The sequence below is a fragment of the Monomorium pharaonis genome, chromosome 1, assembly GCF_013373865.1.
Source record: "Monomorium pharaonis isolate MP-MQ-018 chromosome 1, ASM1337386v2, whole genome shotgun sequence".
Taxonomy (NCBI): Eukaryota; Metazoa; Arthropoda; class Insecta; order Hymenoptera; family Formicidae; genus Monomorium; species Monomorium pharaonis.
The window spans coordinates 20,015,664-20,043,481 of record NC_050467.1 but is presented as its reverse complement, the minus strand read 5'-3'; the positions used below and the strand labels follow the sequence as shown (position 1 = coordinate 20,043,481).

The following is a 27,818-nucleotide window of genomic DNA, read 5'->3' as shown; positions in this document are numbered from 1 at the left end:
ATAGGAGTCAGTAAAAACTGTTTCATGTAGCATCGTACTTTAATGTTTAAATAATATAATAACTGAATGTGTGGATGTGTTTCTTCTGATGTGGTTGTATATTAATCTCATATCAATTTATTAAGATTAAATCATGAACTCTTCAGATAATGAAAAAATTTTTGTAGATTTTAACTGGTGTATGAAAAATAATGATATCAAAAATAAGGGATAATATTGTAACAATAATAAGATAAATAATAAATGTTTAAAAATTCATTGAAACGCAATGCGATTTCGATTGCGCCAAGATCCCAAAGCAGATTCCATTCGACTGAGAGTGAGTCCAATACAAGACGCGCCTGAAATACTTCCGATGATCGATGCCTCATCATCGAACGTTCCTAGGAGAACGTCAGGTTGTCAAGCGATTATGGGACATCATGTAGGCCTACGAGGGGGAAAGAGAAAGAGAGAGAAAACATAGAACGGTATAGGGGTTCTGTTCCTTAAGGAACGGCGGGTATCGCGACGTTCTCTATTAATCACCGCTCGATGACGGGTACTTGCTCGGTTTCTCATAAGTTCGATTCATCGAACTTACATTTCTTAGTCCGGTGTTGGGCCCGCATTCTGTTATCGAGACCTGGGACTGTGCTTCGGGCCCCCTTTGATTGGGACGAGCGCTACCGCCGTGGGGTTTCTCACGGAACGAGGCGTCGAGAATCGAAAATTGATATAATGAGACAGATTATCCAATTGAAAATTATATCTTCTTAGTGCCGGTGCTGACGGCGTCGACCAGCGATGATCAATTATACGTCGATACCGACTTCACTTTCCATCAGTATTGTCGAATATTATTAGTATTATCAATAATAAATGCACTGCCGTCACTTCTCACTTGTTAATCTGTCAACGAGTCTTTTTTAAAATTCCACCGTGATATATTCGTCCAGCGAAAAACACTTCGTACAATAATTATCATTGCAATCCTACGATGCTACGTTCACGTAATTCGCAATAATCTCACGGCGGTTTTGTTGGGTTTCGCGAGGCGAAAAAACAAGACCAAAAAAAAAAAAAAAATAGATGGATGCTCGCGCGACGTCGACTCTCACAAAAGTATGAGATTTAATTTATAATTTCGGAAGTGCTGCAAGAGGAACCGACTCTGTCGGGACGTCGCTCTAGGGTACGGCCTGTCACCCTTTAGAGAAGTAACCCCCACGACAGACGCGGACACATATGACAGTGATACGATGCATGCACACACGCACGCGTGCTCCGAGCTAACTCATAACCCATGTCCCATCGAATGGCAGGCATGAGAGCCTCGTACGGGGCTACGAATTAAATTTCACAGCTCGTGAACAAACGTCAACTTTGTCCGATGTACTAGACGCCGCCGACATCGTCTTCTCTATGAATTATCTCTCTGTCGTTTCATTAATTCCTACATTAATTAAGTAATTAAATACATGTATAACGCGAATGTCCCCGCAAACTGCTTGAAGCAAAATTTCCCGATGTATTTTGGTCGCGCCTAGAAATGCGACGTGATTTTCTTTTATAGTCCAATTATATAGTTAAGGAAAGATGCTGCCTCGGATCTTAGAAATGCAGGAGCTTTTTCGGCATTGTTTTCGGCTTAAATTTCAAGTTCCACCTTTTGGAACTGGACCCGCGGCAAATATGATGAGGGCAAAAGGATATACCGCGTAAGATACCACCGGGACCGCGATATGAGGAGAGAGGCAGTGGGAGGGAAAAGAGAGAGGGAGGATCCCACATCGAAAGGCCCTGTCGAGTGTCGTATTATTTCAGGTTTGCATACGTTTCGTGTTTCAGCCCATTATACTCACGGGGCCCGCTGCTCTTCTCCTCTTCCTTCCTCTCTCAGCGCCAAAGTGCTCACGCGTCCAAAGGCATACACGTCGTTGCCCGAAAAGATTCCCGAGGGACATAAAAGGAGAACCTGTAAGGGCCAGAGGTGGAAAGGACGAAGCAGCGATCGAGAAGGGGGCGCGACAGGAGGAGAGGAACGGTCTCCCTGGTTACGGATATTTGTCGCGAATCATAATATGCTTATTATTAACGTGTCGCGGTTATCGGCCCCAAAATACGTTACTGCCTTTATCGATAAAGCTGTCGGCCGCATCGCGGCGGCGAAAAACGCCGCCGAAGGAATCGATATCCCGCGCGCGTGCAATTCTACACCGAATTCATGAGGGGTCCCTCGTTTTCCTCGAGAGAAATTAAAAGCAAAAACGATCGAGAGGATTGCGAAGGACACACCGGGGATCCGCCTCTGTCGTCGGTGTGCGACCAGTTTGGCTGCCTATCGTACATTCCAATCGACAGAAAACCCGACGGACAAATGCGCGAAACAACTTCGTAAACGCACATCTACACTTTCGTCGCGTCTCGGTTTCTCATCGCCGTTCCCAGATCGTCTCGGTTGCAACTCTCCCCGCTCTCCTCTTCTCCTCTTCCCTCCCCGCAATTCCCCTTGCTAATGCACGAGATGTGATTTTCCAGCCGGGAGCGAACCCGAGATTGTTTCGCTTCTCCCGTTCGATGTTCGGCAGCAGGGATAACGAGTCTCGGAAAGTTATTTTCCGCCGGTAGTTAAGCGGTTTTTTATGGTCTTTCCATATACAGCAAAATATTACGGGTGGTAACAAAGGGGCAATCTCTCGCACCGTCCGTACGAGCCGCTATAGAAACCGTTCCTCTTCTTTCCTCGTTCGCAGAGGCCACGTCGCAACGCGGCCCTAACGATTGATCTGATTACAAAATATTATTTCCACGTAAGCAGATTGTGTGATAGGTGATCGCGGCAGTTCGGCTGCATACGGGCAGCTTTAACAGGGAAGATCGTGATAGAAGGGACCGAGAATAGGGTGGCACCGTTACACGCTAACACGATTACCGGACGCCGAACGTTTCCGAGGCGCGGTTTGCCTACCCTGAACACCCTGCTCTACAAGCCCGTGTCCGAGGCTCAGGATGACATAGGGTTATTGCCGCACCACCGGCTACTATCTGCTCTCGGGCATCGGCCCGTAATTGTTACAAATCGCCGGACGTCCTCGCAAACATTGATCCACCCCAGGTCCAGAAGTCGTTACCGAAAAAGGACAGACATCGCGCTAGGCAAATCCAACGCTCTTATCTGGAGACATAAAACTTAAGAGACGGTGTAATTGATACAAAAGTGGCGCCGTTCTTAACGTACAATCAGATCTAATAATTTGAACGCTGGCATCATTGAAATCTCTAGACAGATATATCTTAAACGAGCAGAAGAAATATAATTTATTTGTGCGTCCTAATGTGTATTCAATTTTCCCAAAGTATTAACAACCAGAATATTAATCGTTGCTTTAATTAAAACAATAATAATAAAACAATAATAATAATAAGACAAATGCTGAAAAATTAAAGTTTATATTATCGCCAAAGACGACGAGGAGATGTAATACAATATACACGTATTATGTATTCTGCGGAGAGAGGCGCGATGCACTTCGCTAAAGGATACAAAAGCGATAAACTCACTTTAGGCTTAAGTCAACTCGCTAATGTGACTATTCAACTAGCTAGTCAGGCTAATAATCAGACCGATGCGTTAAACTTACTAATTGGATTCCGCACGCAGCGCGTCGAGTTGATTCTACGTAAATCTGGCTCTTCAGTATGAACTGAACTCTAGTAGCGTACACGCAACTCAGTTACCATTTCTTGTCACAGAGTTAGCCGAGAACACGAGCGTGAAATTGTATCAGGTAATCGTATCTTAATCTGCGCGTGTAAGCTTTTCCCGCGTGTATCGCAAAATCCGGTTGGCGGGTCGCGTAATCGCCACCACAAACGATTATATTAAATTTATTAAAACGACCGCGAGAGAAGGAACGAAGGAGGGTCCATTTTCAAGCTATTACCACGGCGTAGTAATAAAGAGGTGTTGTGTCATCGTCGCCATTACTACTCGGTAACGGGCGAAACTTAACGCGTGTGTAAAGAACAGCCGTGCGTGCAGGGGAGAGATAAAGCCGAAGATATCGGCGACGTAAAAGCGCATCGGGGATGATCGAGTGGAACTGAATAGAAGCACGGTCCTAACTCCATTAGTAACGGAACGGATATAAAGATACGTTAGTAAGATTGTAATAAAAAAAAAAAAAGAAACATCAGTGGTCAACCGTGGTGCTGAAAATACGCTGTTATTATCTTCGCTCTCAGTCACCGCTAACCGGCTCATTGACATCGTCTAAAGCATTTCGCAAACGCGTGGACTTTAACATTAATACTGTCGACATTATCACCGGTAATGGGCTATCGCCAACGCGACCTGTATTAAATTTGCAAGGGGATATTTATAACGTAATTGGTAACGTAGTTTGCACCTCTCGAGTGCCCTTCTCGGGCTCGTGGAATTCCCGATGGGCGACGATAGGATTACGTTACTTCAGAGGTCCTCGCTCGGATGTATCCATATACACGTATGAATGGTACTTCGCGCCGTTCGATACTTCGATCGCCGGCTACCTCTTCACGCGCGAAACTTGCGAGACTGGAGTACCGGTTTCCCGTCTCGCAGATCTTATCAGGCGCCACCGCACCGTTTCTACCTTCGCGATTGTAAAACAGATGCTCCCGTGTTGTGCTGCTGCTATCGATAGGTGTCGTACCACGCCTGACGTGTAATTCTGTCAGGAGCCGCACGAACGGCCGAGTGATATCTCTTTCCAATGCGAGGAGAGCGTACGGAAGAAATTTTAATGGAGTCCGCAGCCTGTCTCGAAATAGCGATAAGACACGCTTCATCAACAGCGTATTTCTCTAATAAATGTTCGCGATGCTTCGCGCAAAGTAATTCTAATTAATTTATACATTTTGTACTTTCGAAGTAAACATACAGGTGAATATTTAATTTAAACATGTAGTCGCTCCATGCTTCGTCCAAAATAAACAAAATCGTAAAATGATAATCCGGAATGCTACTGTATTAAATTAATTTAATTAATTTTTTGAAAAATATAATCTGCAGCAATTATATGTTACTTATATAAGACAATTATTCACTAAATTCTGAATGTACATGAGATTAAATACGTACGTATCTTGCATCACAAATTTCTTTGTGCCTAATTACAAGCCTAGTAAAACTTAATGTACGCAATATTGATTTTCATTTCTCATATAGAGAAAACTTGAATGTCAAAGTTTCTGCGCTGTTGACAACTTAAGTATCTAAATTTGCATAACGGATATTTTGTTCGTACACGCACGCGTCCGAATCGCAATGTGTCCATGACATCGGTCTACTCGTGTGATTTAAGTAAGAGGAAAAACACGAAAGGCGGGCCTCGTACGGAAACTTTCGAAACGCGTGTACGTTTAATGGCACGCGTAAAGGGCCCAAAAAGGTGAGAACGGAATGCGGGGACGCTGCTCATTAACCATCGAGCGACTTCAATCAGATTATAGAAGCTGCTCGAGCGAGGCTGGTGGCAGCCTGTTTGGTTTACGCTCGTCTGATTGGCTGGTCTCGACACTCTTCGCGAGACACATGAGAACTTTATCCTAAACATTCTATCGTCGATGGCGCACATCAGATGTTATGCAGATGATTTTATTATTTATAGCTCTGGATATCAACATGCTGTATATTATTTTTTTAAAAGGTGCAACAATGTTAAAATAATTTTAAAAGTATAAATGTGATGAAAAATAAAGTTAAATAAAAGATTAATGAATTTTAAAAGAATATATATCTCTTTTAAAGTAAAGAGAACATGATACTTTGTATTGCAGATTAGAATTACACGTAAAAGAAAAAGAAAACTGTGTCTTAATTTTTATTTAAATACTTCTATTAATCTTTTATTTAAGTTTATTTTTTCATTACATTTACTTTTAAGATTATTCTAAGATTTAATAAAGGCATTTCCAGAAAAAATATTGTCGCTATTAATTTTCTCATTTAAAACGACATAATTTTAAATCATAACTTTAATATCTAAAAATTATTATAATGAGAGGCGAATGCAATACGTATATAACTTAATAAAATATTCTAAATCATAACAACATATCGGTGACTGTCAGCCTCCGTTTTAACGACAAGCACTTACTGATAATACGGGAAGGCGAAGTTGCGAAGAGGTAGGTCCATAAATCTACCCAGTTATCGGCAGGTAGCACGCGGCTACGTTACGTTTATGACAAATTAATAGACTACCCGTCCTCTCTCTTGGCGACCTGCGATCGCGCGCGATTATCACGGAACTTGGCTGGATTTAACAGCGTTTTAATGCATCAGCGTGTCGTGACGTCCGGCGTGATTGTAGGGATTATCTCGGCGCTCGGTGCCCCACGGGCCACCATAAAGCGGCTCTCTCTCTCTCTCTCTCTTCGTCGTGAGTTTACGGCTCCGTCACGCCGCTAACACCGTAATGCTCGATAATCCCCACGTGCTGTCGCACCTACGCTCCCGTAAGCGCAACACCGATCGACGGTATTATGCACAGGTGCACTGCCATGCGATCTCGATGGAAGTATCTCCGAGAAGAGACGAAGCGAGGCATTTACCGTAACTACAACACTGGCTTAGGATCATTCTGAAATTGACGTCGTCCCTTATATCACAGATCTCGCTGACTAACGGAATTTTACGGCGTGATAATTTGGACTTAACACGTTGTTTGATTTAAATAAACCTCAAAATAAACTGCGCGAGGTTGCTGTCAGTGCAACACTTGACAAAGTTCTTCCACAGCACTAACTTAAGCTCATTCCCTAAATGATGTCGATACGTACATCACAGAAAATCGCGGCTGAATGATTTTATGGGTCGTAAACTTGGACTTAACTAGCGCATCAATCGGGATTAATTTTCTATAAGCATGTGCTTCTAGAGATGTGATTTAAAACAGTTTATAATGTTACCTATTAATAAAATCTAATATTTTTAAAGGTCTCTCTTCAAGTGATTTATCACATTAATCTTTTCGTATGAGCTTTCGAATATATTATACAATCGGAGCATAAAATATTATGAGAAGGAGCCATGTAAAAATCAAGGGACAAGCGTGGTACCATTAATTTGTAGCCGTTTAAATGTAAGGCCGAAAGAGAGCCAGTGAATATAGTTCGTTACAAGTTGTTACAATGAACAGAGCGCGATCCCGTTGGATCGGTTTTAGGCGTATCGATTCATCAGGTAGGTCTTTTAGCTGGTCTCCGCCGTTCGTATATCAAATTAGTGAGGCTACGTCGGGTGCGAGAAGCATACGCGTGTAAGCGAAACGACGATAAAGGGAACAAGGGCGTCGAAGACGAGGAGAAAGCATCCACACGAGATGTGGCTAGGCGGAGGACAGAGAGAGAGAGAGAGAGAGAGAGAGAGAGAGAGAGAGAGAGAGAGAGAAGTATCGGGGAGAGGGTGGGTCCGAGTGAAGAAGCGAGAATCGATCAATCGAGGCCGAGTGACAGGCAACCGGTGGTATCGCGGGCATCGACATGACGACAAGTGCCTCGTACACCGTTTCCAGTTACCTACGTGCCTCGAAGGACATCTTTGTCCCGATGACGTAGCTGTAACCAAGCGGCATACATTGTAATCCTACGCGATGACAATTCTAAATCTTCTCCGTTGCATCGGCAACGGGAAATGCATGAGTGAAATGAAATATCTATCTTTATTTTCCTTCATAGCTATACGTTTTGGTTAAATATGACGAGAATAAATGTACTTTTCTATATCGTAATCCAACTAAGCGAGATTTCATCAAACGAGACGATTGACGCAATCGAGTCTATTACATTATAACTGCATTAGGTATCGCAACACGTTCTCGCGCGGTTGCTTCAAAGAAAAACTCATCTATCTATCAGTCGAAACAGTATCTTTGTGTACATAACGTACATTGGAAGGTACTTGCATAAGTTGGGTCACCAGATAAGCACTTGAAAAAGATATCACAACCTGGGATTTTCAGGAAACTGTTACGATGCGTGATGGACAGAATTTCTATTCGCTGAAACGCCAGAAGAAATACGAAGATAATACATGTTAACTGCGATAAATTGAGACCGCAATTATTTCACGGCAATTATTACAGAGCGCGATCCCGCAAAAGGACCTGTCGTTGTTCCCGTGTATGTACAAAGAGGCGGTTACAAGACAGACCGCGGGCAGATGGATTAATGTAAAGGCGCACGATCCTAACAAGCGAATTATCTCCGAGATATATTGTGCCGCTTCACGGGTGGTTAACTCCGCGCGAACAGCTTCCAGAAGAGAGAGAGAGAGAGAGAGAAGCGATTCGTGCAACTGAGGAGAGAGTCCGAGAGCGAGGAATTAGAAAGCGAGAGAAAACGAGAGAAGACAGAAAGTGAGAAAGGATAAGAGAGAAAAGAAGAGAGACGAGAGAAACTCGCGGCGAAAGAGAGAAATAGAGAGAAAGAAAGAGAAACGGAGAAAGATCAGCCGGCTCCCAAGTTGAGATGACTGCGGCTTGCCTTCTTCCGTCTCACTCCGTGGTAATGCCTTGTAAGCTCTACTAATCTGCTTACCGGTCGTCTCTCCTGATTTACCGAGATGTTTTCATTGTCTTTGCTGACTTAAACAGCGAACCATAAAGATCCTCGAACTAACTCTCTTTCCTACGCGATCTATCCGTACTTAGGCGTCGATATGTTCCTTACAAGAGAGGGCACTCTGATTGTTCAACGTACCGTTTCGCTTCCGGAATGCTATCTTATTTTTAACAGTTCCTTTTTCTTTTAACAACAGTTTTGTACGTGATTACAAGTCGTATTACAAACGCCATTACAAATTAACAAATCACGTACGTTTTAGATAAGAAATATCGTCATTAAAAAATTGTACATTTACGTATTAACCAATCATATATATATTAATAAGTTAGATAATAAAATAAAAGATATAAACCGAACGTGGATCGATTATTCTGATTGCAAAGAAAAGTCCCGCTGACCGTGAGTTTAGTGAACTCTCTTCTCGACGGCGAGCTTCTTAGAGACTGAAAGAGAGGAGCAGACAGTTCGAAATCCGTTGTCGGGGGAAGCGCCGACTTTTTCTCGGAAGAATAATATTTTCTTACGACGCGGGGAGAAAGGAGGAAAGCACTCTCTCCTTCTCCCGAAACTGCCGCGCCGATCAATGGTGGAAGGGAATCCGCCCGCGAGTCTCCGCGATGAATTTTTCCGCGGCACGCACCGGCGAGCACGGGATTTAATGGTGGGTACATTGCACCACGAACATAAATTCCGCGATCAAAGTGCATCGCGTCGTATCGAGGCGAACTTTAAGGATTTTATGTGATTAAGTTCTTCGCCGTCACCGTCTCCGCCCTCCCCTTCCCCCCCCCCAACCTCTCCATTTAGCTCTCGTTTCTTCTATTTTCGTTTCTCAAACGCGATCTTTTCCCCTGCGGCAAGACCTTTCCCTTTCCCCTTCGTCCCTTCGCATGACTTTTTCCTCATCCACGATTCTTGCGCATCTTCCTGCATCGATTGCACTCCCTCCATCGTCTCTGGGGCGCACGCCGTTCCTCTCCTTTTCCGATCCGGTCGGATGCAACGCGTTGGATACCAGCGCTTTATCGAGTTCGACCTGGGTACAAATCGTCCAAGTTTTAAGTATTTTCAAAAAGAATCTATCCTGCGAAAATATCCCCGTCGCGCGACCCCGACGGCAACGCGGCGCGGCGCGCGCACTGCCGGCGGAACGAGAAAGAGACCGAAAGAGCCGGCCATAAAATACGTGTGCATGGATGCATTTACGAAGTCCCCAGGTCCGTGGCGACCGGGAACCAGAGAACACGGGGGATGAGGGATGGGAACGCAGCGGCGTGCGGACGGCGAGATAGGCGGGAGCAGGACAGAAAGGGAATGCTGGCCACTCTCACGTAGCCAAGTTCCTGCCAGTTGTTTTCTCGAGGGATAAATTTATCACCGCGTCTCGCGTAGCGAGAGTTTGAGAGGTCAAAATCAAAAGTCCCGCGAGCGCGATATTTCGGCATCGATATCTCCCCGTGAATATCCAACCGCTGCTGTCTCGCTTCAACTCTCGTGGACGGTACGCGCGGTCCCTCAATTAACGTGAACTGTCCGATATTCCACTCCACTCGACTCGGTATAGCTCGACCCACTTTGCGCGCGGGAATCTTGACCAAGTTTCTCGTATCCGGAATATCGGAGGCTTCTCAGCCGCGAAATAAACGAAATTCTCGCTGTGAATGATGACAAAAATACCGCATAATGAGCGTTGTTGAAGAAACCCCAGTCGACAGACGTTACCTACTTGCGCTCATTATCGCATATTTTCTGAATCAATAATTACAAGAAGAATATTCTGTTTTTAGCTGTAAAACCGTCATAATATCTCGAAATTGATTGAAAAGTTAATTTTAAAAACATTTTAACATTTATTAGACGGAAACAAACAATGAGACACATTCACATTTATAAAATGTTATATAAATTCATAAACCTATTTTCTACAGATTATTCTTCCTATATAAAAAAATAAAATAAATATTTGTGAGCAATATTATTTATATATACTTGAAACCAGTTATGTGTACTTGATGTATTTAAAAAGATACTAATGTTTAAATGCATTATAACGCAATAACTTGAATACGACACTGCCAGAATGATTCAACTAAAAAATTTAATAAGTTCTTTAGAATGTTCTTCTCTAGAGAAACCTACAGACAAATTCGTGGACCGAATTAAATAAAATCACGAAAGCGTTTTGAAAGGATTCCCATAAAGGATGAATCGAAGCAAGGCTACGACACCCGAGAGTGCGGGAAACGTAGGCGGGTCTGTAATTTTCTCGCCTCCGGCCGCGCTTCGTAATTTTCACTCGGCTACAAGTCACCGGGGACTCCAGCTTGTCCTCCGATCGTCGCGGTCGAAAATTGTGCTAATCCCTTTAAAGCGACCTCCGCCCGCGTCCCGAGAAGTGTGATCGGCCGGCGAGGCGTAAGTAACACAACAGGTAGGTAGAAACGGCGGAGGCCACCGGCGCGGCGGCGGCACGGACGAGGTGGAGCGAGGAGGAGAGAACGACAAGAACAAAAGCAGCAGCAGCAGCAGCAGCAGAGCCACAGGCTCCACAGGTGCTCTCGTGAGTAGGTTTCCGTCCGTTTGGATAACCGCAGACCAGTCGCCAAGGCGTTAGAGCAAACACCGACTAAAGCGAACTTTCTAACGCCATGCTGCCGCCGCCGTTGAATCCCTTTTCCCCATTCCGGTTCCCTTAAAAATCTTTCGGGCCGCTCTCTACCTGCTAACTCGCGTAAAACTACCTATAATTTGGAAACGCAGCCCTCTTCCAAGAAGTTTCACCTAACATTTCCTACTGAAGATCGAACGAGTTGAAAAAAGAGAAGAGGGCGGCTGTCGTTAATTTAGGAAAATGCATTTTAATAGGAACCGATGTGTTTTATTCTACTGTATGCCTTTAACCCGGAATAACACTCGAGAATCGACTCGAAGCGACACACATTCTCACGGTTATATATACTAGAACGTAAAATTTTATCGCACATCGGTATTTATATCTGCGAAAGATTTTCCTTCGTTGGTACTAAAATGTGCCTTGACGTGCTCCCGTAAATCCGCCGATTTTCGCCCCGTCGACTCCGAGCATGGTTTTAAGCATCTTTCTCATCCCTCGCCGTGTTTACTGCGCGACGGCCATTAGCAGGGATTGCTTGGTGGCAAGTCCATGCAACATCACGTATAATGTAGGGCTTATCTTTATGTCGTACGCGAAAGCATTACATCAAGGAAAGCGAATTGAATAATAAATAATTCTAGTACGGATAATGTGCCATTACTATTAATTTTTACTGACGAGTGCATTAAATTAACGTTATGAAATGAGACTTTGTAAGATTCTTGTCTTCTCATTAACCATTAGTTAAATTTACATGTAGTTTTTAATTACATAATTAGTCAAAGTAGTGTTTAAGTTACATTATAGTAAAAAAATATAAGTACAAACTTTAAATTGAAGATATTTTCTGTTTTACCTAATTTCCCTCAGCAATTTAAAATTTTTCACGATATTTTTTTTTTTTTTTTTAATAGAACGACGTCCATAAAATTGATATACGTACGTTATAAATGGATGATAATTGAGCAAACAGATTCTAAAACTCATGGCGCATTTTTGTAATGCTTTGTTATTGCGTATTATTCAAATGTATGGATGGCACGTGCCACTCTTTATTTTATGATTTGCCCATCCATCAATGAACCGGCGTCATACATAATCTTCAGAAAGAAACGACCACTATATCGAGGATGCACAGTCTCGCGGTGTCCAAGCGAGCGTCCAAGCAAGAAAAAGAGGACGAAGATCGTTTTACGAGCTCCGATGAACACGGATCAACAATCGGAAGACGATGGCCGTCTCAATGAGCGGCAATAAAACGACTTTATTGGAAGGGGGGGATGGGAGGAGGAGGAGAGGAGAGCGCGAAGCAGAATGTCGTAGCCGAGAAAGTGCGAATGCAGTCTCTCGTATAACGGCACCTGCGACACTCTTCTACCGGGTGTACCTCGGGAACGACAGCGGCCGAACAATGCCGGACCGCGCGAGTCGTCGGGATCTGATTTACAGCGCGCGCTGCCAACAACGCCAATGTAAACAGATACCGGCGCGAAAGAGAGAGAGAAAGAACCGCGGCGATATATAAATCGTGAAATGTCGTAAGTTTCCGAACCAAAATGGTAATGGCAGTTGCGCAATTCGGCGACGCGACGGTGTCCGCGCGCAATACACGAATTACGTACGCGCGGGCACGATAACGTTTGTCAATATCGGTGCGAATTTTTCGCAAAGTTTTGCGTGCCGTCGTAACAACAGTACAGGGCACCCCATTCACCGCGACGGCGATGATATACAGGGGAATTTTCTAACTGGAGTAAACTCGGCGATACGGCATTCCGCCGATTGTTGCGATCAATAAGCTACAATAACTGTGATATCGAATCGCGCTGCTAATACATGGAATCTTATTGATGGTTTGTCAATTATGTAAATGCAGAAATGTTAATGCACTTTATTATTAATCATAAATTGAAAGTCGAAACGTAAAAAGCAGTCTAGCAATTTTTTAATTTAGCGATGAGAAAGCTAGATAAATTGGCCATGTCGAGACCTTTGATGCAATCAAATTAAGTAAAATATATCGTATCGATTATTAATTTCTATAATTTATCTCCGTATACGCGCGACGCATGTAAATTCCACATGAATTCCTTCTCTCTCCTCCCCCCCCCCCCCAAGGAATCTTCCACCTACAAAAAGTTGCACGTACCCGATTTTAGGATTCGCGGAGTGAAATACTTTTTGTATTTACCTCGTGGGTCGCAATTCTGCGACGACGTTTAAATTCGGTGAATTTACTGTCGTCAGTGACGCGGGCTGTATCGTCACGCACACCGTCACGTCACTTTACATTCCTCGTCGATTTTTATGACGCGGCCGCGGGTTGTAAAAATCAATAAGGGAGATTCGCATGCGACAGAGGAGCGTAGGAGCAATAGGTCCTTCGGTGACGGCAGCCGTCATCGTAACGAGGAGCGTGAGAGCGGCGTTCTCGCTCTATTACTATTTTGTTATATTATTGCCGATAAAATACTCGCGGAAAACAAGACACGCGCCGAGTCTTTTACGCCGTCCGCGCGTTTATTTACGCCGAGGTAAATTCCGATGTCCGCCGTTCGTTCGAGATCTTTAATTGGGGCCCGGACGTTCAAGCCGGTACGAAAGCATTTAGCGCCATTAATACCCGCGCGGATCGTAAGGAGATGCGTAAATTCATCCGCGATCGGTCCGGCGGGCCCGCGCGCGGGAACGGTCGCGCTTGGACGTTATGCAAATTACTCTCTCAGCGCGCGAGAGCGTAAAACCTCGCTAAACTAGGGTCAAATTCGCCGCCTTGAGAGGAGCCACGTACACGCTTCTGCGTATCGCGCTGCCGCCGCGGATAAATAACCCACGGCCACGTCCCGTAAACGTCAATCTCCGTAAAAAAATGCAGCCTTTCGTTGCCGGGGGTGTCGCAACAACGACGGCCAAACATTTCGGCAAGTTGGCCTCGTGCGAACGGCGATCACCGAGTATTTACGGCGGTAGAGGTGGAGTAACGACCCGCAAAGTCCGTACCGTGACGACAATAGGCCGCGACAATGCAACCTGTCTCCCTGGTACTCGCAAGGATGTGACACGCTCGAGAGACGTGCGTTATTCTGCGGCGCGCCGTGATAAGCAGTGCGCCGTATGCGGAGGCACGGACTCGGTGACACTTGAGACTTCAGGGTGACTGAGTCAAGGCTCCGACCACTTGCGAAATCCTACAGCTAAGACCTGTCCAAAGGCGGAAGAAAAACGACTCATAATTCGCAAAGTGAATCTGAAAATTGGAATTGAAAGCAACGCGACTGGGAATTCTTCTTTCTTTTTTTTTTTTTTTTCATAAATTGATTGTGAAATTTATCTTCAACTTGCGGTTCTCCCTTTCGGCGGTTGTCCAATTTTTATTATTTTCGTTGCGAACTTTTTAATAGAGAAATCATGTAAAAGTGCCTTATCAGAATAATAAATTCAACATTATTACATTCAATTTTTTTTATAACGACTCGTTTAACTTTCTTGAGATATGATCAGCGGAAAGTTTCATGACCTGCTTTTGTGCATCGCTTAGTCACGACAAAACGGTAACACGAGAAAAAAGAATGAACGAAGGAAACAAGAGGACCATGAGCAGGTAAGCATCGAATCGCGATTGGACCGGCGCCAATTCCTCCCGTGGGATACGTGGATTTGAAATTCAACGATGAAAGATTCACCCTCCTCGCACGTTTTCGGCCGCGTCCAAACTCGCTAAACTAGTTCGACCCTGTAATATACGCGAGGGCCAAGGTATATATCCCAGTTCGCTAACCCAGAGACCGTAAGTACTGGCACCCTTTCAAGTTTGGCAGGTTCGGCATCCTTTTAATTTAGATTACACCAATGGGGGTAAATGTATCTGTTTCTAATATCATTAACAGCAGAATAAAACAAGATTCTATCGTTGAAACAAGATTCGTAATTTATAGAAGAGAAATAGAAAGCTGTTTTTTATTTCGGTCTATACTTCATCCCTTCGTCGTTCTATTGTGTTACAAATCCTAAACAATAATTGCTCGTAAAAAATTATGTTACTGTTGTTCTAAATTTCAACTAAATTTTGTGTCTTCGAAACCACCATTTACGTATGCTTACTCAAGAAATTAATAAAGTTTAAAATGCTACAGAATTAAAATACCAGTAAAAGTAAGCGTGTTGCTTGCAATAATTTATGCTTATTCGTGTATACGTAAAAAGGAAAGAAAATTAAGTACCTGCTAAAATTACTAAATAAAATTTTATATTACTTAATTATTTACAGTTCGTAGCACATTTCTTGTTCAAACTACTGCGGTATTCTATGAATCTTTATATCTTACGATGTAAGTGAGTCAGCATTAAGAAAAGTCTTAAAAAAAAGAACGAAACGTTGCATCATACTCAGTTCCTGAGAGCGATAAGCCCGATCAATCCGGCGCCATTTTCCCGGGAAGACGCACGACCGGGAGGAAATCGCAGACAACCCGTGGGGGTACGGATGTTTGTTTCCACCACCACTGAATGCGAGCGTCGTCCGCGGGTCGACAAACGGAAGCAGATTGATGCGCAATGGGGCGATGACGCGTTAATCGCGAATTCCTTTGGAAATCGTCCCCTTGATGTCGAGTCTATCGTGGGCTTTTGTACAGCCGGGGGGCACAGCCGTACGAAGGGCAAGCGAGAGAATGCCGTTGACTCGGAAATATCGTGGAGGGTTTCGCTTTTGACGAGGCTTCGCGAGGCGTAAGGGCCATCACTGCGCGTACGGACGCGGACCGCGAGGGTTCGTTGCTTCTTCCGGCAGTCCTGAACGAAATTCATCGACGGCACAATGCGAAATCATACACGCAAATATGCGATATCTCACTTAGAGGTTGGAACTTTAGAAATCGTACGTATTCCATTTAAATCGAGCACAAAACATGAAACTTAATTGATACGCATGTATCTCGTAACAAACATTTGAGAGTTTATGTACGTACATATGATTCAAATGAACGAGTAATATATTATATGATGAGAAGTATATATGTATATATATATATATATGGAGAAAATTTTCTCTTAAAATTTATCCTCAAAATTTGGTAATTGTGGGATAATGTGTGATCTCGAAGAATTTCACTATACTTTTTAGTAAAATTTAGTATATATATATTAATACACTAAATTTTACTAAAAAGTATAATGAAATTCTTCGAGATCACACATTATCCCACAATCCGCGCAATCAGCTAGTCGATACATACATACATATATATATATATAAAAGCAATGCATAATATCATAAATGTATCGCTTAAAAGCTTAAGCAATTCAAGCTACACAGCAGCAATGAAAATATAAAATTGATAATCCGAGTGTACTTCGGAAAAAATGCTATAATCATTCTTGCGAAATAAAGTATTGCAAGATTTAAAAAGAAATTTTTCTTCATTAGATCAGTTACGTAATAAAATGATAATATAGATGAATATACGATATAATTTCATATGTATATTTGTTATTTAGTTCCTCTGCTACTTCTACTTTTCAATCGATGCGCAACTCCAATCTTACCTCTCGCATTTTCGGCGCTTGAACAATATGCTCAATCGCGTTAATGCATTCGTACAATTTTCCTATGCGACTCAACTTAAACGAAACGTCAGGCAATATTTCGTAAATGCTGTGCATTTCGCGCGCACAACATTAACAAATCGGCTGGGTGATTGCGCGAAAAGTAAAGAGATTACTGAAATTTGGAAGGAAAAGATGTGTGCGCGCGCGAGGACGGAAGAGCTCAAAAAGAAAGAAACGGATCTATCCCTTTAATCTAGCCTTGAGCGAAGTGGTCGGGTCGTCTAGCCATGAACAAATTCTCACCCTCTTCTCGTCCCCTCGCGACAGTCGCCGGTTCGAAATGGAGCGAGGGGAGAGACGGTCGCGCGTCCGCGTCCCGATTAGAAATGGATTTCATCGTCGCGATTTCAAGAACGCTCTCCGGCGAGAATGTAGCGGAACGAAACCGGAGGCGATAAATCTGCGCGCGCGACATTGATTCCGCGGCTTCCTCCTCGCAAATGCGAGAGAATACGAGAAGCGGTGTCGCGGGGGCGGTCTTGAGAGACCCTGATTATCGACATATCCGTTCGCCTTAACGCACTTATTCGGAAATTCTAAAGGTCAACTAAAATAAATCCGCATTCCGTGGAAGCCGATAAACGACAAACTTGCCGCGCGCGAGGAGAACCGGTGCGCGTAATTTCCACATTTCCGCGTTATTTTCCACTTTTGAAACCGTGAAAGGATTCTGCGAAGATAACAACGTGTCTGACTTTTTTCACAAAGCTACCAAAAATCCCTCGCGCGAGGATGAAACTCTCGCACGTTCCCGTTTAGGTAAATCTCATCGTTGACCGCAGAGTTCCCAAAGCGCAAACGACTCGTGGATCCTTTATGCCTTTATGCGATATTGAGAAGAACTCAGATTCAAGAACGAGCCTTTCGGCGGGAGATTCCATCGTGGGGAAAAAGAGAAAAGAAGCGCACACGTTACAGGCGGCGCGACTCGTACACTGACCTTATAACGAACATGTGTGTCCCGTGGTCCCTGGATGGACAGTCATCGGGTCTCGCACGGGGTGGCTCGTGCTGCTCAGACGACGAAGCTTCGGGTACGCATCCACGCACGCACGCAATGTCCTCGCACGATCTTGACGCGACGGCCACCTCGCGACGGTCACGCGTGCGAATCACACGCGTGCGTGCGCCGCGCCGTCGTACGATCCTCGTGGCGTTCGGTGTCACGATCGTCACCAAAAACTGAACCGACCTCACGATCTTGCGGTACCTCACAATTTCGCGGTCTCGTCGAGATCCACGCCAGTGTAATCCTCCTTCTTCTTCTCCTCTTCCTTCTTGCCTTTTCTTTTTCTTCTTCGTTCGGGACACCGTTTATCCGTGATCGCTATTTTCGCGCCGCGAATTGCCGATAAAATAAACCACCGCGTGGAGATACTGCCGGAATTATCGGAGGAAGCGGACAGTGGAAGACGATGATGACGATGACGACAATGACGACGAGAACGTGAATGACGGCGGCGGCGACGACGACGACGACGACGACGGCGGCGGCGACGGCGACGGCGACGACGACGACGACGACAGTGTCTCGTGGCGGTGGTCGATAGCGCGGCGCTCTACTGACGTCGCGACGCCTCGTCGTGTCGTGGCCCGTGGCTCCTGCCCGCCCACCCCCCGTGGCGCCCCACGACGCCCTCACTCACTCCGGAACAACCCGGAAACTGACGAACCACCGCCCTCGCCCCCGCAAACTACCCTTATTTCGTACCCCCACTTGCAACACTGCCACCACCACTACCACCACCGGCATCGCCGCCGACGACGTCGTCGTCGTCGTCGTCGTCTTCGTCGTCGTCTTCGTCTTCGTCGTCGTCGTCGTCGTCTTTGTCGTCGTCGTCGTCGTCGATGTCGTCGTCGTTGCCATCGCCGCCGCCACCCGAAGGACGATTTCGGCTCCTTCACGCAGAGGAGGCATCCACCCACGACATCTCTTTCTCCTTCCTCTTGTCTGCTTCTTCCATTTCTAGCATCCTCGATATTTCGGAATGACTTCGATTCGATCGCGCCTGACGCTGAAGGGTGAGACGAACTTCCGGCCGCGGCATTCCAGAATCGCGACTTCGTTACGCTATAAAGTCTTGCATCGATAACGAGTTTGAGCGAGAAAACTGAGGGGTGCCTTGCCCTGACGCTAATACAATCGATTGTTGCATTAATCGTAAAAATGTAGTGGAAACGTAACAGTCTTCCTATAAGTGATTGTTGTTTTCAGTTTCACTGTGATCCGATAAACGTCCATTGAGAGTTAAATTTAGCCGGCGGATTTACGACCACGAGTCACATATAAAATTGCACAATATTGAACATTCTTTCTCGAATGTGTTCCAATAAAGTAAATATGTTAGCGATATCATTAAACGTATGCGGATCAGTCATATAAAAAAATATTAATAGATCTTATCGTAAAACTTTATTATGTCAAGATTATGTCAAGTGTGCGGGGCAAGATTTCAAGTTACATTTACCGTAGGAAAATGTCATAACTTAACAGAGCTGCTTTTAACGTTTCTCTTAACTTTGTAGGAGTAATAATAGTTTCGCGGAATAAAGCCATAAAGTCAAAGGGACGTAGCAGAAAGCGCTTTGTTGCCCTTCGTGGGCCCACATTACTTCGGAGGATGTTTCTTTGTTGCGTGCGCGCGAGCCGTGGCACGAGAGAGCGCGGAACGAAGAAGAAAAAGCCATCGAAGAGGTACGGAGGCGTGAAAGAGAGGGAAAATCCCGCGGGCAGTCGGCCGACCACGTGGGTGCCGTCCCCCGCGTGGCCACGCGCCAAATAACTCACTTGGCACGCGTAAACAATTACTCCGAAACTCATATTATCGTGTTACATTACGCGTACATATCTCACGCGTGCGTCTCCGCGGGGCGTGCGTTTAAGTGTTGTCTTGCGGCTTTACTACTCGCGATCAGCCAACACCTCCGGCGTCTTTCTCTCTCTCTCTCTCGCGTCCCGTAGCGGAAAGCCTTGTTGGAACGCGGGGTAGAAATAGAACCGTCATGCGCGCCACCAGACTAATTTCAAGATAAAAGGGGTAGACAAAGATGGGATAATTGTGGCAATGATATGGCATTCTAATATTTTTTTACGATACAATTAATGATGTCAGTTTTAACAATTGCGTGCAGCAGTAATTCGTTAAGGCTTATTAATGTAATTTTGTCATCGGAACATTCACAAAATTATGCATCAGTCACAGATTAAATCGTTTGGTATAGCGCGAAGCTTGCTTACGTAATCGTTCATTCTTCTCGTCTAAAACATCCTTTTTATGCCTGCGGCTCACTGGGCGGGCGCTCTACATCCGTAAATCGATTTGGGCAATCGCCAAACTCGATTGCCGATATCGAGGGTCAAGACCCGTGCGCAAGATAGGCGCAATGAACGTTTAAGGTACACTCACCAAGTTTAACACGAGATTTTAGACAAAATGGTCTTTGTTCCATGGACAAAAATCCTCCGAAACTGAAAGTATTCTAAACATACGTTAAAATCTATGTACTTGATATAATTGGGGAAAATGTATGATAAAACAACTAAAGATACGTAGATTTAAAATTGTTATATATTAGTAAATAAATAATTAAAAATATATGAAAAATTACATCTTTTCATTCTCATGCTTTATCACCGATTTATTGTTGCAATGTATTTGTTGCAATGTATAGACATCGATTGCGTAATAAACGGTCACTGACCACTGCATGTTACATAAATCGATGACAGCGGATGATTTAGTCGATAAATTAAATCGACCACACACTGCAGAATTGCAGATGCACGCTTGTACCTTCAATCGAGATGTACATTACGTAACAAAGTTATTGCTTGAAGTAAATGCAAATAATTTAAGAATTTGATGCAGCATTCGAACACTGATTAAAGTTTGAAGAGACCCTCGAATGAAGCCTCGAACAGAGTTTATGTCAAACATAATATCAATATAAACCGCTTCATATTCGTGAACACAATTAAGAATGAAAAAACTTATAACAAGATGATATATAATACGAAAGATAGAGGGATACATCATAAACGAATAAACGACTGGTAAGAAACGTAGCCGGTGCAACCGACTCCTCAAATAAAATCCCTTACAAGTATCTTCATCCCGTTAAAATTACATGAATGTCAGTTATAATGCCGTCTTTTTTAGTGCCGCTTTATAGAGCCGTGGAGAATAGGTTTAAAAGATTTTCAGATAAAGCCCGTGACATCAAAACATCCCAGCTACAAGTTTCTACAAGTTTTCCCTCCAAAAGTTTCATCCGTTTTCCGACTACGAGTTATTTAAAGTAATTCACTTTTTGCTATATAAAAAATGACCAGTGACCGTATTCAAAGTGTGAAAAAAGGATATTTAATTTTAAAAATAAAAATTAAAAAAATTATTTTGCATCTTAAACTGCGTAGAGTCAGATATAGAAGTACTGCAGCTATAATAAAATTATATATAATATGTCTGTGTATATTAATTATTTATACGTCTAGATAGATTTTAAAAATCAATTCGTTACAGCTTATATTTTCTCGATCGCTTTTCTTCTTTATTAAATACTTCTTTATTAAATAATTAGTTTTATGTTGTGTTGAAGAATATCGCGTGATATATCCAAGAATGTATGAAAATTTCTATTAATTTTTTCTTTAGTTTCCGCTCTATTGTGATCAGCATTCTATTTTTGATCGCCAAATTCTAATTTTACAAGGGCGCCAGCTGGGAACAAAAAAACTACGAAAAAAAACGTAGGCGGGCGGCTTATTCGTTTTTCTCATCACATTTTGTCTTCTTTTACTTTTCCTTGAAGATTTAGGCCGTATGTATGAATAACAGCGAAAAACAAATGACATGAAAGCTGGCATCATCCGTTCTTTGAATTAGGCTACCAATTTGTTGATATACGATGGTTTTAAAAACCGAAATTCATACAGCATCTTTGCGTTGCTTATTCTGCGAAATTCTTACGGTCACTGTGCTGCTATTTTCTGGAGCACATGCTCGTTCCAATACATAACATTATTTGCCCTTGACATTTGAATATCTACTGATATTGGTTTAAAAAATTAAGGGATGTACGTCGCATTCTTATATTTTTATAAACAAATAATTATACCAATAAATTTTTACACAGATATTTACTTTGACGGAATTGCATAATAAAGAAGAGCAAAATATATACAAATTATCTTCTCATAATCTGCCCTATCTATCAAAGTAACGCTTGTCACACTGGATACTATACAAGGATGCACAGTAATAGTAATACATGAAATCAGCTCTAGCTGCCATAGATAAATTACTTTTCGATACATTCATTTAAATCTCATTTGTATTGTCCAGTGTCCAGCTTCTGTGACCTTTCTCAGGTGACCTCTGACCTTCAGCAATGCCGAAAAACTATTGTCGAGATTCGACCAATTTCACGAATCGCCAACGACAGACGGCGGACACTGGCGCTACTCCGCAGACGGTATTCCTATCGCGGTACTCCCATCATCGGCTCGACAATGCAAAGGTTATCGACAATGGCGCACAGCCAGAAATAGCAGACGGTGCATTGTGTTTAGCAATGTATAGAATATGCGGACAGTGGTTTTAGAAGCCGGGAGGTCGGCGGGTGGAAGCCTTGGTGTAGTGATGGAAGAATAAATATACGTGTGATTCCCAGATATACATATGGAAGGTCTTCACTTACGCTGTGCTCTTAAAAAGAAACTTTCAGCAACCGAGTTAATTGTCATCGAATAAAATCAAGCGCTGCACTTATTGTGTTTTTAAAAGTCATCATAATTATAAAAGTTAATAGAAGAAAAAGATGGTATTATGGCTCTTGCAGATATTAGTATGTCACCTGTAACATCTCCGTTACTGGATGAGAAATTTTAGTGATTACTTCAAACCTGCAGTTTATGTACTAAAGATTCATGTGTACGTACATTATTTTGACTAAAAATGATATAATAAAACACTGCGTTTTTTTTTTTAAACAAAATCAATATTTAAAATCTATTTTAGAGCGGCCACATTATCACCCTCTCTTGTTTCCCATTGATCCATTATGCAGTGTCGTCACATTTTTATATAAATAACATTCGACGTATTAGGTATTTTATAACTTTCAATTTAGATTCGAATAAACAACGTATTGGCGAACGTTAAGTTTACTCGTAGAAATCGCGTAGTTCTGCTTTAATGAAAATATCAGAGATGTTATAAGGAAACACATACATATATGCATCGCGCAGAGGATTTACGTCAGAAGAGAAATTCTTCCCAGATAAATCGACGCGGTTTCATTTCTAACGTTAACATAATATGACGCCGCGAGCCAATGTTTACTTTACATAATAGTACCGCATGAATATAAAATTCTGGTTATCTGCACGCTGCAAATTTAAGTACATTAGTTTAATATAGAATTTCGAGTTCTATATAATTTTATTCGAAATAAAAAAAATATTAAAAAAAAAATATTCTGGACAGTTCAACGTGCAATTCATTGTTAATGTTTGCGAAATCTCCATTAATGATTATATTTGCATGCTTTCGTGTTCTTAAAGCACGTGTTTACGCTATTCCGAAGTTGCATATGCTGGTGCAATCGCACTCCGCGTTACACTAGGTCGCGCATAAAACGTTTCTTAAAAAGCAAGAGCTCTCTCGCGTTCAGAAACTTACCTAAGCAGTAAGACGTAGAGAAAAGTCGACATCCTGTATCGGTTTATCACGTGGTTAAACATACTCTCACAGCGATTTGTATAATTCTCTGAACACACACGCGCGCACACACGCACACATACACACGATGGTATTTTCGCGGGAACAAACTCGTTGCGATGCGCGACGCGATTTTCACTCCCGGGAACATACGTCGAAGGGGAGCTTGAAAGCTCGCTAAGAAGGTCGCGGAAGACGTAGTCGGTAGGACGACGGTGGATGCGGGTAAGAGGGCATCTCGAAAGAATCTTAACGTTTTATCCCGCCCGTGATAGGGGGAAGGATCTCCGTTGTACACAAAACGAGGGAGGACGGGGGTGCGCCAGCAGCCCCGCGCAACCCTTACGTTCTTACGCCCACACTTATGAATCAGTGGATGAATGAATCGACTTTGCCCCACTTTCCGGGGCGTGGGTGTAACGTATCAGCCGGCTAGTCTGACATTTTCGCGCGGTGGCGGCGGTGACGGCGGCCACCCTCGCCGGCAACGCCAGCAGCAGAGCGGAGCGTAGCTGAGCAGAGGAGCAGCAGCAGCAGCGGCAGCAGCAACCCGGCGACGACGTGGGCGTTGCTGACTCTATATCTACCCACGTAAGTAGACGGTAGTCTGGGACGCGACCACGCAAAAATCCATTCCTACGGTCGTCCCGTTTCGGTGGAAAAACAAAATCGTCGTGTCGTCGCCATAACCGAACCGCGCCGTTAACCACCGCGTTACACTTTACGTATACGCACATTTATTACCTTAATTCTTTATATCTGGCATTATGCAGAGCAATAATCCCGATCGATTGCAAATAATGATAATCGCTATGTGGTAAGTCATGTATATTATATATGTAATATTTGCATTCGATTCGCGGTACGTCGGCTGAAACTGCGATGAACTCGACTCGGAGCAGCGAAACAAATAGCGTCGTTCGAGTCGCAGAAGCGCAGATCCGTTTGCGCGTTACGACAAAATATTTGGTCACGAGAAATTTTTAATTTATGTGACTGACGCACGTAGAGTTTGCGTTCTTTTATGCTGCTGTTTCGTCGCGCAAAGGATCCCGGTTCCGATCAGAATTTTCTTGCTCGCGAAGCTTCTTGCGCATTTTCGTGGCTTTTGCGGATACCCAACGAATCCGTCAGTGTCCCGACCTACGCGCACTATCGACGATCACCGATGATCCGTGACGTGCGTCGAGTAGAATTTAGAAACCGCAGCTAATTTCCCGTCCTGTTTTCATGCTGCCGGGGGGGAGCTATCGACTAACTCGAGAAAAGTCGTCGTAGTGCATCTCGCGAGAGATGCGGTCCGATTAGCGTTGTAGTGGTGAGCGTTGCGAGCACTGAATGACGTCAACGGTGTCCCTGTATCCCCAGGCTCCCATTAACTTCGACCGAGCGCCGAAAAATATAAAAGGAAATTTCACGAGCAAGAGACCGCGCTTCTCGCTCTCTCGTCTCCGCAATTAATCCGCCGCTCCTCGTTAATGCTTCCTTCACCGATACCAGCTTTTTCACGATGGCCTTTTAACCTTGGACCACGGCAAATGTCACTGATCGATATCATTTTCGTCGACGCATTTTTATCGTCGTACACGCTCCGCGCGCGAGACGCAAAACGACAAATCGAGACGCGGGACAATTTTGACAACGTCATTACCGCGCAAAAACCAACGTGACGCGAAAATAATGCTGAAAATTTCTCGAACTAAAGTCGCTTAACACATTTGCTGTATATATTTCACGTTTCACAAATTGATTACGCAATTGTATCAATGGAATTATATTAACGGATAGTAAATAAAATCGGATGTTCCACCCAGGCAATGAACGTGTCGCGGGCATGTTCTTCGGCGGTTTAAACGACACTCTTGAGCCACTACTAACGTCGTCTTCGTAAAGAAATCAGCCACGTGCGACGAGGAATTACCGTTTCATTATACGAACGGCAAAAGAGAGGTATAGGAGCAACAAGAGAAGGTAGTGTTGAGGCAGGCTCAAGCGTAGTAAGCATAAAATAAACTTGGAGACGCATGGGGTTCTACGTTTGCCTCACGCACGTACAGCGCGAGAGGCATGTAGCTGCAAATAATAACAGTGATTGTACAGCACGCTTCAAATGCCATTTTGGGATCCAGCAGAAAAAAATTATCGGACTTCTAGGGTTTCTAGAATTTCTACCAATATGAGAAACCTCAAATACATCTCTACCTAAAATAAAATGCACATTCTCTACATGAGAAAATTAATTGTGACAGAACAAAACTGCATATTCTCGGAATATTCGATTACTTTTTTTTACGTAATAATGCGACATACACCCTTTATCTTTCATTCGTTTATATTTATATGGTTATATGTACAAACCACTATAGTAATAATTATAATTTTTCTAATTTTTATTATAAAGTTTTTCGCACGGAATAATCTTACTTTCTATGAACGATTATTAAAATCAATTCAATCATTAAATTCAAATTTAATTTAATTCCTTTTTTAATTTTTTTCTCGCGCAATAAACGGATGATACCGTGACAAAGTAGCATAGAACACAGAAAACCATATTTGAAAAATCCTGTACAACGTCGTGGCGCGACGGCAATGCAACGGCGTCATTTTCAAGGCGATTACGCCACGGCGTTTCTCTAACCCTTGTATTCCAGATGGAATGTCAAGTGCGAGCTTTACAAATGAACGATTGAGGTAGAAAAGCAAACAATAGCCGGAAAATGCTTCAACTTTGCACTCAACTCTAGACGCCGCAAACTCGCTATCTGGCCGAAATGGACGTCAATGTCGAAGTTATTCATCGCAAATTACAGAGATGAAAGACTCTTTATGTGCAAATGAGCAATAAAAGGAGAATGCAATCTGTCATCGCGATATGCGAACGACCGTCGAATCTCGAGACGGCGGCGTCAACGCAACGTCAAAAAAAAAAAAAGGAACAAAAACACGAGAAAATAAATGCTCACCTCGCGCTCCTATTCGCAAACCTATCTGCAATCGTGATGCACGCGAAAATCTTTGTTCGAGCAAATGACGACACAGAAGCCGTCTAACCGAGCGCAGCATCTATATTGTCGATTAAAGCCATTCGGCGCTATCTCGCGTATGAACGGATAATAAAGCAGGAGCTGGCTCTATCGGTCGTTGCGGCTTGGCGGAATATTTAGATTATTTATGGTCAAAATCGGACACGAGAGTCGAGGGTGATATTAACCGTGGTACGTAGGCGGTATAGCATTCTACGTCCGCCATCTATTCCGGAGCGTATATACGTTAGAAGTATTCGAAGAAAGAAGAAGCTTCCACGTTCCTGGATATTGTGCCATTCTCTTCGACGGTAATATATAACGGCACCCCTTTCTCAACGAGCTCGCTGTCTCATTCTACGTCGTAAGCTCGTTCATTCAGAACGCTAAATCAATGAGCGTTATTTTTGGCGCAGACTGGCGTCTGCCTGCGGCCGTACGCACGTGTAATGGCTCTTACGCAAAAATTTCACGTATTCGCGGACACGCGTCGATACTCCGCGCGTGACGTATAGATACGTCAGCGGTTGTTTTGATTTAGACGTATCTGACGCATACGACAGAAAAAAATCATAGTCAGTGGTATAAATAGTATTCTCCGTCGTTTTTCTTTTCTGTGAAGCTTTCAATGAACTCACGGTAATTTGAGTCGTAAGTAAATTATCACTTTGTTTCACAAATGACACAAAGTCGGATAATGTAAATTTGTATAAATTATCACTATACATATATGGACATATTGTATCAGATCAAAAGTTACAAATATTTGTCTATTATAAGAACAAATGTAATTATCAATCACTAGTACGTTTCGTTAATAGATTTAATAAAATATAATCTATATAAAATATTTCCTGTTCTTTTTATTTATATTCATGGAACATTTTGTGTTTCGTTCTTCATCGTCTCTATGTGAGAAAAAAAATAATGAAATTAAAATTTAATAAAAATTTTCTACTTTAAAAAAATGTTTCTCATTATTTTTTTAATGTATGCAATTGTCTAGAGATTGAAGGAATTTTTAAATAATTTTTTTCTTGTATATATCAACATATAATGACTGCATATATTTCATAAGTTAATACTTCATTAATCCGCTCTAGTTTATTTATTTTAAAGTACTAGATCTATGACATATCCATTTTAGAAAGATTTTTCATCCTTCTTTCCTTAGATCTTTTTTTTAATATACATTTTCTTTACATGTCTGATACAATTGTCACATATGCATATATTCATGAGTTCAATTTAAAATAA

General features: G+C 43.0%; 1 protein-coding gene across 2 annotated transcripts in view; it reads right to left on the bottom strand.

Moving 5' to 3' along the window:
- Positions 1-27,818, bottom strand: part of LOC105839408 (fibroblast growth factor 17) — a 120,266-nt gene extending 92,448 nt beyond the window's left edge. The window contains exon 1 of one of the 2 annotated variants that reach the window (XM_036294092.1): positions 23,497-27,818. In XM_036294092.1, the coding sequence (XP_036149985.1) occupies positions 23,497-23,558 (62 nt within the window). In that variant the 5' untranslated portion in view covers positions 23,559-27,818. Of the gene's footprint in view, positions 1-17,753; positions 18,429-23,496 lie in introns of those variants that run through there. The other variant, XM_012685697.3, reaches the window with a different exon arrangement.